Genomic DNA, 15291 nt, shown 5'->3' with positions numbered 1-15291 from the left:
GTGTGTTTTGTGAATTTAGATGTACACGGTATGATAATAGATTCTCGTGCTGCACCATATCGCGTACGCTGAGTTGAAATGTAGCATAGGACCAGTCTAAGGAGTGTTCAGTATAAATAATGATGTCGCTATTTTATTTGTTAGCTTTATAGCCTCACTGAAAGCGGGCAATTCCATCTCCTCCTGGTCAGAAGAACATCAGAACATAAGAAATAGGAGCAGGAGTAGGCCATACAGCCCCTCGAGCCTGCTCCGCCATTCAATAAAATCATGGCTAATCTGATCATGGACTCAGCTCCACTTACCCGCCCGCTCCCCATAACCCCTTCTTCCCTTATTGGTTAAGAAACTCTCTATTTCTGTCTTAAATTTATTCAATGTCCCAGCTTCCACAGCTCTCTGAGGCAGCGAATGCCACAGATTTACAACCCTCTGAGAGAAGAAATTTCTCCTCATCTCTATTTTAAATGGGCGGTCCCTTATTCTAAAATTATGCCCTCTAGTTCTAGTCTCCCCCATCAGTGGAAACTTCCTCTCTGCATCCACCTTGTCAAGCCGCCTCATAATCTTATACGTTTTGATAAGATCACCTCTCATTCTTCTGAATTCCAATGAGTAGAGGCCCAACCTACTCAACCTTTCCTCATAAGTCAACCCCCTCATCTCCGGAATCAACCTGTATGGCCCAGTGTTGATCTACTGTGTTGAAATTATTTTTAACGGTTGGTCATTGGAGTTATTCACATTTCGTCTCGGACTGTAAATTAATTGGAAATTCGGTTTTGGTTAGTCTGAAACCAAATTGACGCTGATGGTTCGAATGACATTTATCAAATTATAATGTATGTATAATCCTGTAACGCTCGCATTGATTGATTGATTAATTGATTTATTTTTTGTTTTCCTAGTGATTCCGATCTGTCTTCGTCTGATCAGTGGGCCCCGGCTGCAACTTTCGAGCGTGCAGCCCTTGCAACTCCACAGTGTCCCGACTCCCTAGCGCAGGACTTTGACAATATCTACGAGTCGGACCCAGAAACCAGAGGGGAGGAGGAGCTGGCCGAGGATATCCCCAGCGGACCGGACTCCCGCGACGCGACTGGGCTCATAGACAGGGACCAGCAGCCTGCGCCCTGTGCTGGTTACAGAGAAACCCAGCAGCCCTACGTGGCAAACCACGGGGAGCAGTGTGGGCGGACGGACACGTCGGGGGAGCGATTCCCAAAACCCATTCTTGAACCAACAAGCTACGCCGCGCTGATGGCCGATTACTGGCAGGGTGGAGATGCAGTGCTGCCAGGTGAAGAGGTGATGGTAAAACCACTGTATAATGAGGATCTGGATACAGTGAAGGAATCACCAGTGTTGAGGTCACTCGCAAATTCGGCAGTGCAGGTAAGGCTAAGCCAGAATATACTGGGGCTGAAATTGCGGTCGGAGGCTTCCCGGAGGAGCCTGAGATTCCGTTGGGGAGGCCTTCTCTTCCTGCACTGCGGAGTATGCTCCCGTCCTCCAGGTTCCCACACAGAAGGTGCAGTGACGTATGACTGCTCAGCCAATCAGATACCCCATTCTCAATTAATAGCAATGGGAACTCCGTATCTACCAATTCTCATTGTTATTAATTGAGAAAACAAAAACCCAAACACTAACACCAAATATAAAATAAAAAACACATCACACATAATTGAAATTAAAGTTAATAAATATTTTAGAGAAATTTCCCCTCCGAGTTTTTTTTAAAGTTTTTTTAATTATGGTTTAAAATAAATTTAACGTGGTGGGCAGGATTTTGCCAAACACAATGTGTATTTTTAGTCTTATTTTTTATGTTTTAAGTGTGTTTTAAGACTCTTACGCCTATAAAAGTAGGCTATGCTTTTATCAGGCGCAGGAGTTTTGAGGACATTTGCTGACAAGATATGGATAAATCCCGCAATCTTGCCCATGCAAATGTCCTCATTCCCGAGATACGGAGGATCTATCGAGCTCCAGCTTGACAGATCGGAAAAGCCGGTTTTCAGCGCATGCGCATTGTACGCCTGAAAACCGGCTTTTGTGATGCCTTCCCGGGTCCGGACACACTCCGTACGGACCCGGGAAGGCCGGGATTTTTGGGCCATACAGGTGATACACTTCTTGTGTACAGGTACAACATCTCAACCTCGGGACCGAAGACCATTCCGGTTTGTGGATTTTTTTTCCCCGGATTTCGTACAAGAAACTCAATAAAGTCAGTCGCCTACCGAGACAGACAAAGTACCAATGGTGGCATGGGTCGGGTCAGGCGGGTCGAGGGTTATTCGGCAAGGCTCGGACCAATCGCACGCCACTTAAAACGTAGCAGCGAAGCTGATAACTAGTGCAGCCCGCTGATTTTTGCGAAATAATTCCGGATTTTATTTTACTGAATAGCGAAAGGGATTTTCTCAAAAACGTCCGGATTTCGAACAATACCATTTTGGGAGAGCCGGATATGAGACGTTGTGCCTGTATTACTGAGTCGAAAGGTTGTGGGTTCGAGTTCCATTTGTTCCATGACTGATTTTAGACGTATGCTCAAAGCTGGAGCCTAAGCAATATCTTTTCCATTACAGACGGACTGTGTGACTGTCGATGCAGAGGTCGGCACAGACCAGGATGTGGAAAGGTACATGGTAAGTAAACGCTGTTAACACTGTTAACTTGTGTAGCTGTTAACTGCACTGCCAGTTACCAGAGTTCAGTCATTCCTGTTCCTCGGCTCTCCAGAGATTGGTTAACATTGTTACAGCCCACTTCTCAATTCATGGGCAAGCAAGCTAAAAATCCATGCATGAGTTGGGCAAATGATTTGCGGAGGCAGATGATTTTTTTTACCGCTCAGACCCAGCATTTTTTCCTGCCTTCAGGACTTGTCTTTTATTAATCTAGAAAATTGGTAAATGTAGAAATTGCAGCATTTATCGGGAACTGGAGTCCCGTGCCAAATCATTTACTGTGTCCATTTAAAGACGTGTTCAGCGCTCATCCTCAATCCTGTCTTTGGGCTCTTCAATTGATGCATTAACGCCTCGATTTCAAAATTTTCAAATCCCTCCATGGCCTCGCCCCTCCCTATCTCTGTAATCTCCTCCAGCCCCACAACCCCCCGAGATGTCTGCGCTCTAATTCTGCCCTCTTGAGCATCCCTGATAATAAACGCTCCACCATCGGTGGCCGTGCCTTCTGTTGCCTGGGCCCCAAGCTCTGGAACTCCCTCCCTAAACCTCTCTGCCTCGCTACCTCTCTTTTCTCCTTCAAGACGCTCCTTAAAACCTACCTCTTTGACTAAGCTTTTGGTCACCTGCGCTAATTTCTACTTGGCCGGTTCGGTGTCAAATATTTTATCTCATAATATTCCTGTGAAACACCTTGGGATGTTTCACTATGTTAAAGGCGCTATATAAATACCGGTATGCATATGTGTGCACACTAGGTCCGTGCAGCAGAGCAGGTCTCCATTTGTTCTGGTTAACCGTTGTCACTGGACCAAGACCTAGCTCTGTCGAGCCCGTGTGGTGGCTGGTGTGCAACGGTCACCACACGTTAAAAAAAAATCCTCGCACAGGCATCTTCCACCCCTGGAGTTCAGGACTGGAACATCGGGTCCTTCATTGAAACATCTGTGAACTCCTGTGGAAGCAAGTCATCCTCGTTCGAGGGACCGCCTATGATGATAAATACAAGTTGTTGTTGTCATCCCTCACACTGTTGCATGCGCACTGATTGGCACATTGGATCGTCACATTTTTTAAAATCTTGCATTGTGGGCCTGCTGCAGAATGAAGTGACCGCTGAACGGGAGGTTCTGAAGGACAGGTACCAGGAGGTGTTGGATCGGCAGACACAGATGGAGAACCAGCTCCAGGTCAAAGTCCGACGGCTTCACCAGCGGCAGGAGGAAGAGGCCAATATTTACCAGGTGAAGTGCAAATAGAAAGAAAGACTTGCATTTATTGAGGTGTATAAATGAGGGATCTAGAGGGCTGGAGGAGGTTACAGAGATGGAGAAGGGTGAGGCCATGGAGGGATTTGAAAACGGGGATGAGAAATTTTAATGTTTAGAAAATGTTCTCCTGGCTAGGATATTTGAATTCCATCTGAGCAGTCTACCTGGATTGAATCAGTACTGTAGTTGTTGACCTCGGTCTAATAGTTGTACTATTAATGCAGAATTAAACAATATCTCTTTCAGAAGTCAAAAAGTTGCAAATCGTTAACTTCAACTTGAACATGATCTTTTTGTTCAGTCTTTTTCGGTTGAGCTTATTTAAGCTGCAATTGGCAATAAGCCAGCGCTGACTAATGCTGTGGATTCTTAGCCTGCCCGTACAATCACCAAGGACCTTCGCTGCCTTTTCATGGCCTTCCCTGGACCCCAGAGCACAGTGGTGCGGCCAGAATGGAAGTCACGAAGTAGAGCTTCGAAACAAATGGGAGAATTCCACAGCACTGGGATCCTGACACAGAACTGAGCGAGCATTTTGTGAATCCGTCTGGAATAGAAATGTGACCATTCGAGAAGAGACTGAGATTGATTCGGTGCTGGAGCTGAATTAACATCCATAGTTAAAAGTGAAATGCCCAAGGCTGTCTGTGCAATCTTGACTGATAATTCAACTCTGACTGTCACGCTCAGTCACTCTTTGAAGTTAATTTTATTTAAATATATTTATTCACGGGATGTGGGCATCGCATTGCAAGGCCGGCATTTATTGCCCATTCCTAATTGCCCTTGAGAAGATGGTGAGCTGCCCTATGCAACAGAGTTGCTGGGTCATTTCAGAGGGCAGTTAAGAGTCGACCACAGTTCTGTGGGTCTGGAGTCACATGTAGACCAGACCGGGTAAGGACGGCAGATTTCCTTCCCTAAAAGAGCATTAGCGAACCAGATGGGGTTTTACGACATTTTGATGGTCACCATTATTGAAACTAGCTTTTTATTCCAGATTTATTTAATTACTTGAATTTAAATTCCCGCAGCTGCCGTGCTGGGATTTGAACTCCTGTCTCGTGGATCATTAGTCCAGGCCTCTGGATTACTACAGACACAAAAGCAAAATACTGCGGATGCTGGAATCTGAAATAAAAACAGAAAATGCTGGAAATCTCAGCAGGTCAGGCAGCATCTGTGGCGAGGGAGCAGAATGAACGTTTTGGGTCGATGACCCTAGATTACTAGTCCAGTAACATCACCACTATCCTTCTGTACCCTCGTTACTGATGATGGCTTAGCATTTGCAATTTAAACTACAATACTGCATTACACCAAAAGAATTTCTAAAGGTGAAACTCCTTTTAAAAAAGATTATTAATTTTCGCACGGCAGCCAAGTTCGCAGGATCGTAGTGTGAATGATTATATATATTTTTCTCCCTCTTACAAAACGGCAGGGTAATGTTAAACAGATCCAGGAGATGAAGGTAAAGTTGGAAGAACTGAAGAAGAAATCGGAAAAGGAGAAGAAAGAGTTTGCTCAAAAAGAGCAAGAGTTGAAGAACGAAGTTGAGAGGCTTTACGCAAATGGCAAACGGTACAAGGAATCATCTTCCCGTCTTATTTAATGAAACAGCAGATTCGCACTTGTGCTCTTAAACTATAGGTAGCATTTTGAGAACGGTTGTCCTCCACAAGAAACAAAGTGGGAGTGCTGCAATGTTGTTATTCGCCACAAATAATCTGGATTACTAGATGGTCGCATGACCCTGCTCTTTGATTATAATGAACAATTAGATTGAAGGGTCCATTCAGGCCTTTGACGCACTGTGCAGATGAGAGAAACGAGGCTGATCCGTGTAGGAGAGATGAGCTATGGGGAGCCACTCGATGTTGGAGGTGGTCAGTCTGATGGAGGGGGTTGAGAAGAGGGGAGCATCTGAAGGAACTTTATAGAACCATATTTATTTAACCCCTGAGATATCTGCACTCCTCAAATTCTGCCCTCTTGAGCATCCCTGATTATAATCGCTCAACCATTGGTGGCCGTGCCTTCAGCTGCCTGGGCCCCAAGCTCTGGGACTCGCTCCCTAAACCTCTCTGCCTCTCTGCTCCTTTTACGACGCTCCTTAAAACCTGTCACTTTGACCAAGCTTTTGGTCATCTGCCGTAATTTTTTCTTTTTTGGCTTGGTGTCGATTTTTTGTCTTGTAACACTCCTGTGCAGCGCCTTGGGACGTTTCATTACGTTAAAGGTGCTATATAAATGCTTGTTGTTGTACTTCCTAAAGCCCAGAACAATTATTTCAGATATGATACGGTAGTGGGACAAAAGGAGAGGGGAGGCGCGGATGAGTTCAGGGTTGTAAATAGTAAGTTTAGTCCATGCGCAAGGCATTATTTCACTGCACAGAGAGTAAAAAAAGCTGAAATGGGCCACTTGAGGCCAGGTTATTGGACTAATTTATGAAATTGCTGCTTTAATTGGAAAACAGTGGGATATCATGTCATCAAAATTAGCTCGAGTCCTTTTTGGCAGCCGGCATCTGTTTGAACTGCCATGTGCATTAAAGCTGTAAAATATTTTTCAGTGCAGAATTTCTGATGCCCCTTTCCTCCCTGGGAGTGCTTCAAAGGTTCTCTGAGCTGCCGTTCAGTCTGCATCGAAGGCTTTTGAATCCTGCCCCAGTGTAGATACATCTTTTATTTAATTTTAGCGCTAAAGCACAGTGGAGAGATCACCATGGGGAAAATCCCAAATTGTCCTTTGGGATGGTAATTATGGATGAGGAAGGTCATTCAGCCCATCTTCTTTCATTCATTCAGCAAGATCCGAATGTCCCTCCCCATTGGAACATCCAGTTGCTCCTTCACTAAACCTGGAGCTTTTGCCTTCACTGCTCCATCTGACACCGATCCCACATCGTCTGTATAGAGAAGAATTTCCTGATATCAGTTGTAAAAAAAAAAGATAGTTTTTGTTGGTTTGAACCTGTGTCTCCCGTTTTATTCCCGCAATTGAATTTCAAGCAGCGCTGCTTGATTAGCGAGGGGATTTGAGTACAGGGGCAGGGAGGTGTTGCTACAGTTGTACAGGGCCTTGGTGAGGCCACACCTGGAGTACTGTGTACAGTTTTGGTCTCCTAACTTGAGGAAGGACATTCTTGCTATTGAGGGGAGTGCAGCGAAGGTTCACCAGACTGATTCCCGGGATGGCGGGACTGACCTATCAAGAAAGACTGGATCAACTGGGCTTGTATTCACTGGAGTTCAGAAGAATGAGAGGGGACCTCATAGAAACGTTTAAAATTCTGACGGGTTTAGACAGGTTAGATGCAGGAAGAATGTTCCCAATGTTGGGGAAGTCTAGAACCAGGGGACACAGTCTAAGGATAAGGGGTAAGCCATTTAGGACCGAGATGAGGAGAAACTTCTTCACCCAGAGAGTGGTGAACCTGTGGAATTCTCTACCACAGAAAGTTGTTGAGGCCAATTCACTAAATATATTCAAAAAGGAGTTAGATGAAGTCCTTACTACTAGGGGGATCAAGGGGTATGGCGAGAAAGCAGGAATGGGATACTGAAGTTGCATGTTCAGTCATGAACTCATTGAATGGCGGTGCAGGCTAGAAGGGCCGAATGGTCTACTCCTGCACCTATTTTCTATGTTTCTATGTTGTTCACTTATCACTCGGTCCTCTGTACCTGTTGCTTCTCAGAAACCTCCATTCTTCACCTTTCTGTAAAAGGAAATCAGGTATTGCTGCTGTTGTAACATGAAGCTGATCTCTCTCATCACCAAGACCTGACAACCAACTTCTTTTCTAATTGGGGAGGTTCAGATTTGCCATGAAAGATATCATTTGACAATCCTGTAAGTTGAATATGATGGGCCGGCCAAGGAAATGTATTCAAAAATGGAAATAGATGCAAGATACTGTTTCTATCTGTGGTTTTGGGTGTCAGCTGTGGCTCAGTGGGTAGCACTCTCGCCTCTGAGTCAGAAGGTTGTGGGTTCAAGTCCCACTCCAGGGACTTGAGGACATAAATCTAGGCTGACAGTCTCAGTGCCGAGGGAGTGCTGCACTGTCGGAGGTGCTGTCTTTCAGATAAGATGTTAAATCGAGGCCCCGTCTGCTCTCTCTGGTGGACACAAGAGATCCCCTGGCTCTATTTCAAAGAGCAGGGGAGTTCTCCCCAGTGTCCTGGCCAACATCCCTCAACCAACATCAGTAAAACAGATGATCTGGTCATTATCACATTGCTGTTTGTGGGAGTTTGCTGTATGCAAATTGGCTGCCACATTTCCTACATTACAACAGTGACTGCACTTCAAAAAAAAAAGTACTTCATTGGTTGTAAAGTGCTTTGAGACATCTGGTGGTCGTGAAAGGTGCTATATAAGACGTTTTTCTTTCACTCAATTGGAAAAGGTGGCCATATAACTCGGGAAGTGACCAAGTATTCTAAAGCCCTGGGGTGTAAAACCCCTCCTGTCAGTTCTTGCATCGAGTACATTATCACATCATGTTTGCAGCACAGAAACAGGCTGTTCGGCCAAACGGGTCCATGCTGGTGATTTCTGTTGGTTGGAGCTTTATATTTAAACTGAAATTCCCGTACTCTGTGAACTTATTTCTTTGACCAAGCCTTTGGTTATTTTGAAGGAATGCGACTTCAAAGGATGAGAGTTCCTCGATAAATTCCAAGCCTTTATGCAGAATAATATATATATATATTTTAGGGAGGGGAGGGACTCCTGATGAGCTCACATCAGGAGTCCCTCCCGATTTGGGTTTCAAGGAGTTACCGATGGTTTGAGAGAACTTAATTTTTTTTCATTCACAGGATGTGGGCGTCGTCGGCAAGGCCAGCATTTATTGCCCATCCCTATAAGTCCTTGAATAGTCTTAAATACAACTGAGTGGTGGAGGGCAGATGAAGAGTCAACCACATTGCTGTGGGACTGGAGTACAAAAGCAGGGAGGTCCTGCTGCAACTGTACAGGGTATTGGTAAGGCCGCACCTGGAGTACTGTGTGCAGTTTTGGTCACCTTACTTAAGGAAGGATATACTAGCTTTGGAGGGGGTACAGAGACGATTCACAAGGCTGATTCCGGAGATGAGGGGGTTACCTTATGATGATAGAACTCGTTGGAGTTCAGAAGGATATGGGGTGATCTTATAGAAACATTTAAAATAATGAAAGGGATAGACAAGATAGAGGCAGAGAGGTTGTTTCCACTGGTCGGGGAGACTAGAACTAGGGGGCACAGCCTCAAAATACAGGGGAGCCAATTTAAAATCGAGTTGAGAAGGAGTTTCTTCTCCCAGAGGGTTGTGAATCTGTGGAATTCTCTGCCCAAGGAAGCAGTTGAGGCTAGCTCATTGGATGTATTCAAATCACAGATAGATAGATTTTTAACCAATAAGGGTTACGGGGAGAGGGCGGGTAAGTGGAGCTGAGTCCACGGCCAGATCAGCCATGATCTTATTGAATGGCGGAGCAGGCTCGAGGGGCTGGATGGCCTACTCCTGTTCCTAATTCTTATGTTCTTATGTACATGTAGGCCAAACCGGGTAAGGACAGCAGATTTCCTTCCATCAAGGGACATTAGTGAACCAGATGGGTTTTTAACGATAATCCGCTAGTTTGATGGGCGCCATTACTGACACTAGCTTTTTATTCCAGATTTATTTCATTAAATTTAAATTCTCCAGCTGCCGTGATGGGATTTGAACTCATGTCTCTGGATTACTAGTCCGGTAACATAACCACTATGCTACTGTCCCCCATAATTAACAGCAATGGTGTGTGCATCCTACTCCTGCAAGCTCGGCTCCATGACATGGTATTGCCACTCATTTATTCCAGGTTCCAGTTGCCACAAGTCTGTCTTTCGGCCAAAGAATCTGCTTTACCATCATCCATGCATTTGTTACCTCTAGACTTGTCTGTTCCAGTGCACTTCTGGCTGGCCTCCCACATTCTACCCTAAGTAAACTTTAGGTCGTCTAAATTTGGCTGCTCCGTGTCCTAACTCTCACCAAGTCCCGCTCACCCATCACCCCTGTGCTCGCCAACCTACATTGGCTCCTGGTTAAGTAACGCCTCGATTTTAAAATTCTCATCCTTGTTTTCAAATCCCTCCCCGGCCTCGTCCCCTCCCTATCTCTGTGATCTCCTCCAGCCTCTCAGCCCTCCGAGATGTCTGCGCTCCTCTAATTCTGCCCTCTTGAGCATCCCTGATTATAATCGCTCAACCATCGGTGGCCGTGCCTTCAGCTGCCTGGGCCCCAAGCTCTGGAACTCCCCCCACCGCTTAAACCTCTCCGCCTCTCAACCTCTCTTTCCTCCTTTTAAGACGCTCCTTAAAACCTACCTCTTTGACCTAGCCCTGCACTAATTTCTTCTTGTGTGGCTCGGTGTTAAATCTTTGTCATCTAACACTTCTGTGAAGCGCCTTCGTACGTTTTACTATGTTAATGGCGCTATATGAATACAAGTTGTTGTTGTTGTTGTTTACGCTATTGTGTCTTCTGATGTGGTGGTATGAATTATTAAACTATGAATTTTCTAGCAGCAGCAAAGATACAGTCCCGAGCCACAATCCCACATTCACCCTATTTTCTCCTATGTCCATTTTGCAAGCCTTGGTCATCTTGAGCTCAGTGGCCAGAAACATTCTGCCACTGTCCAATTTTTCTTCTTCCATTTTATTCCCCCCCTCCCCCGGGTCTTCCCATCTCGCCTCCCTCCTCCCCAAGCTGTGTAAGAGAGAGCCTTGCATAACTCCTTTAGGGAGTATGCAGGTCCTGAGAAGACTGTGCAGGTAAGGAGGCTATTTTACGCAAGACTGGTTTCACGAAGATTAGTTTTTGTAACATGTATAGAAATCTTAGGATTTTTTTCCCCAATAATTACTGAAAGAAAAAAGAAGTAAGACTTGCATTTATATAGCACCTTTCACGAAAACCAGGTGTTCCAAAGCGCTTTACAGCCAATTAAATACTTTTTTTTTTCAAAGTATAGTGACTGTTGTAATGTGGGAATCGCGACAGCCAATTTGCGCACAGCAAGCTCCCACAAACAGCAATGTGATAATGAACGGATAATCTGTTTTTGTTACGTTGATTGAGGGATAAATATTGGCCAGGTCGCCAGGGATAACTCCCCTGCTCCTCTTCAAAATAGTGCCACGGGATATTTTATGTCCACCTGAGAGAGCAGATGGGGGCCTCGGTTTAACGTCTCATCTGAAAGACGGCACCTTCGACAGTGCAGCCCTCCCTCAGCACTGCACTGGGAATGTCAGCCTAGATTTATTGTGTTCAAGTCCCTGGGGTGGGACTTGAACCCACAACCTTCTGACTCCAAGGCAAGAGTGCTGCCCACTGAGCCACAGCTGACACAATGGGGGAAATCAACTTTAACATGCACAAATGCAGCTTTGCTATCTAAAGGAATAATTATTAGTTGAAGGAAAAGGATTTTTTGCAGTTTAGAAAGCCCCTCCCCCCTAGATCGACTATTCATGCCCAGTCTGATCGTTGTCACTTTACCGCAAGTCTCTCTTTCCAGGCTGATGAGGGAGCAGGAAGAAAAGGGGAACATGGTCGCCATCTTGATCAGCGACCAGTCGGACAAAAAGTAAGCCTTTACTTTATTGCTTTTCTTGATCTTGACTTGCGCTAATGGAGCTAAAGGTGTTGGCTGGGAGTCTCCGCTCGGTTGTGCCTGTTTTTTTTTCCCGCGTGAATTCGACCAAACCTGCGCAAAGAAATCGCGGAATTATAAGCACAAATCGAGTTTCCGCGATCTTTTGTGTGGCTGAATTTTTTTTTTAAACGTCGCGCTCGAAGCCGGCCACGCCCCCCGGCCCAGATCGAATTAATATCACCATGGCGAGTTTCTGCTCATCGCACTCGTCTGCGGGCCAGCTGAAAATTAAGCTGGCACTTTTGGGTGCGAGGGCACTACTCGGGTGGTGTGTAGAATGTTTCGGTGCAAGGCGTGTCGCAGTTGTGTGGGGCGGACTGGTTGGGCTGGGTGCTCTCTACCTTTCCGCCATTGTTCATAGGTTTATATGTAACCTTCAGGGCTGCTGACCGAGGGCCGTGCGGCTCTGTGTCGGCCGGCACGGACACAAGGGGCCGAAATGGCCGCCTCCTGCGCTGTAAATTTCTATGGTTAAAAGCTTTTGAATGTAATTTTTTTTTTTGCGCCAATGTAACCAGCAAATGATGCTGTATAGTTTCTGAAAGCCACCTTCAGTTCTTTCGAACCGTGTCACTCGCAGGCAGCGGATTGACACGGTAATTTAAAATGCTTATTGTTAGTGATAAAGCCTTTTTCAGCTGCATTAATCAAAACTGCACCAAGTTACCGCTCTCAAATATAGCAAGGAATATGTTTTTAAAGCACTTGTTTTTAAAAAAAAAAAAAATTAGGTTCTAAAACTCTGCCAGATTGCGTTGGGTCATGGCAGATTTTACGTTGGCCGAACGCGAATGAGTTTGAGTGGAAACGTGAGGGAGGGGGGAAAAAAACACAACTGAAAACTGGCGCAATTTGCATCCGGATATGCGAGCAGGCCCATCGGTACCCGCGGAGAGAAACGGTGGATTGATATTTCGGGTAGGGGCAAAGGATAAAACTGAAACATTCATCCGTTTTCTCTTCAGAAACTGCTAAGCTTTACCGCTGTGTTTCCAGTATGTTCTGTTTGTATTTCAGGTTTCTAAAACGTGGTTTTTTTTTTTTCTTTTGACCATTGCATTTTAACCATTTGCACAATGCAAATAATACCCACCGAATTAAGGGTTTGGGGGTATAAAAATATTGGAGGTTGAACCCCCCCCCCCCCCTTCATCTCCCCCCCCACAAAAATTAATTATTTTCAATCCCTCTGGTTTTGAAGGACACTTGTGCGCTGATCTGCTCCCAGACAGCGCTGCTCTGAAAGCAGCGTAGTGGGAATGGAATCTGAATTGTACCACTCTGAAGCTGTTGTTGGTAACATGGAATTGTACTGTGCCATCTCTTCAAAAGGGTCCCAATTCTCCCCACACTTTTCCCCTGTGATGTATTTGCTTCATGGGCTCTTTGCTTAAGAATTCATAGCAACACATTGCTATTAAACTAGTTGGTTTATTAGCAAAGGTTTAACAATCACACCACGCATTACCAGTTCATCCACCAGGCTCACAACCACCTGCCCCATCATGGATCCCCCGAACCCAACTGGCTGGGGTTTTATTGTGTCTTGTGAACATCATGTGACTGGCTCAGCCACTCCCAAATCAACAGCTCTACCACTATTACGTAGAAACTTTAAATCAACTACCCCCTTTTTGGTACTAGAACCCACAAATTTCCAAATAAACCTTTAATGGAAACTTAGATCAAATTAAAATTTGGTTGCCGGGGGTGATGATGCACTCCAGTCCCTCTGGCGCCCACCTCTCGCGGAAGGCCGATAGGGTACCAGTGGACACCGCGTGCTCCATCTCCAGGGACACCCTGGCTCGGATGTAACCGCGGGAGAGAGGCAGGCAGTCGGGCTGGACGACTTCCTCGACCGCCCGCTGCCTGGACCGGCTGATTGGCCCCCTTGGCCGTGCCCAGGAGCAGTCCTACGAGGAAACCCTCGGACCTGCCCGCTCCCCTCCGCACCGGGTGCTCAAAGATCAGGAGTGTGGGACTGAAGTGCGACCAGAAATCGAGGAGCAGCCCCTTCAGACCCGTGAGCATACTCGCAGGTGCATACATTGCACCCCTCCCATTTTTGATTCTTTTACCATTGTCTTTAGGGGAAAGTAATTCTAAGCCATCAGTTATTGAAGTTTATGTTGCAGCACTTCTGTTTAACCCTGACTGGCTATTGCAGGGAGAAGTTGAATGAGGATATGGCAAAACTGAGGCACCAGCATAACGAGCTCAACAAGAACATTCTGGAAGAGACGGAGCGGGCCTTGAAAGCTGAGGTTAATGTCTTTTGCTTCAGGCTATGTTACCAGTTTAAGATCTTGCCTTGGATATTCTCGGGTACCTTGGTGCTAGTCACTCGCAATGAGTGGTCTTGCATTTACTGCCGAGTATCTTGCTATATGCTGGCGTAGCCCAGGGCCGTAATAATAGTCTCCTTCTGGTCTGAACTAGATATTTGTATCTTTCATATGTTTTTTCCAATCTCGTCCAAGGCAGACCGATGGTAAATGAGGCCAGATGCGAATTGTTAAGCCGCATTATGTCACAGGGAGTTAACGTGCAGTTACGGTCAGATTCGTGGATTACACCGGGGCTCATGGCGGAGGAGCGGCGAGAGATCATGGCGGAGGAGCGGCGAATGAGGGTACGGGGCCCAGAAGAGCCCAGAGCCCAGGGGCAGCACAGGCCCAGCCCACACTGCGATATGTGTGTGCACTAGGTCCGTGCAGCAGAGCAGGTCGCCAGTCGTCCTGGTTAACCCTCGCAACTGGATAACGGCCTAGCTCTGTCAAACCCGTGTGGTGGCTGATGTGCATCTTCCAGCCCTGGAGTTCAGGACTGGAACATCGGGTCCTTCATTGAAACATCTGTGAACTCGTGTGGAAGCAAGTCATCCTCGTTCGAGGGACCGCCTATGATGATGACGATCAGATTCATTTAGTTCAAACAGTACAACTAGACTTTGCGTAATAAAACAAAATAAGTGGTCGATATTCACTTAAACCAAACAACTCCTACCCACTCTCCTGCATTCTTCTTTATGAACCTGAGTAAAGCTTGCCCTCCAAGCTCCTTCACCATCGCTGGGTCAAAATCCTGCAACTCCCAACTTAACTCCACGTGGGATCACCTTTGCCTCATGGACTGCAGCGGTTCAAGGCGGCGGCTCACCACCACCTTCTTAGTGTCAGCCGTGGCTCAGTGGGTAGCACTCTCGCCTCTGAGTCAGAAGGTTGTGGGTTCAAGTCCCACTCCAGGGACTTGAGCGCATAAATCTAGGCTGGCACTCCCAGTGCAGTGCTGAGGGAGCATCGCACTGCACTGTCGGAGGAGCCGTCTTTTGGATGGGACGTTAAACCGAGGCCCTGTCTGCTTTCTCAGGTGGACATAAAAGATCCCGTGGCCACTATTTCGAAGAAGAGCAGGAGAATTCTCCCCAATGTCCTGGCCAATATTTATCCCTCAATCAACATAACAAAAACAGATTATCTGGTCATTATCACATTGCTGTTTGTGGGAGCTTGCTGTGCGCAATTTGGCCGCCGCGTTTTCCACATTACAACATCCAGTGGTCGTGAAAGGGGCTATATAAATCCAAGCCTTTCTTTCTTGAGGGCAACTAG

At 46.2% G+C, this 15291-nt stretch overlaps 1 protein-coding gene across 3 annotated transcripts in view; it reads left to right on the top strand.

Annotated features, from left to right (window-relative positions):
• The window catches only part of LOC139276459 (RING finger protein 214-like), a 42891-nt gene that overhangs the window by 8215 nt on the left and 19385 nt on the right, over positions 1-15291 (top strand). For all 3 annotated transcript variants that reach the window (XM_070894482.1, XM_070894483.1, XM_070894481.1), the window contains 6 exons: positions 909-1395; positions 2598-2657; positions 3803-3943; positions 5415-5554; positions 11540-11608; positions 13848-13944. In XM_070894482.1, the coding sequence (XP_070750583.1) occupies positions 909-1395; positions 2598-2657; positions 3803-3943; positions 5415-5554; positions 11540-11608; positions 13848-13944 (994 nt within the window). The remainder of the gene's footprint in view (positions 1-908; positions 1396-2597; positions 2658-3802; positions 3944-5414; positions 5555-11539; positions 11609-13847; positions 13945-15291) is intronic.

This window comes from Pristiophorus japonicus, chromosome 11, assembly GCF_044704955.1.
Source record: "Pristiophorus japonicus isolate sPriJap1 chromosome 11, sPriJap1.hap1, whole genome shotgun sequence".
NCBI lineage: Eukaryota > Metazoa > Chordata > Chondrichthyes > Pristiophoridae > Pristiophorus > Pristiophorus japonicus.
This window is presented reverse-complemented; position numbering and strand designations above follow the sequence as displayed.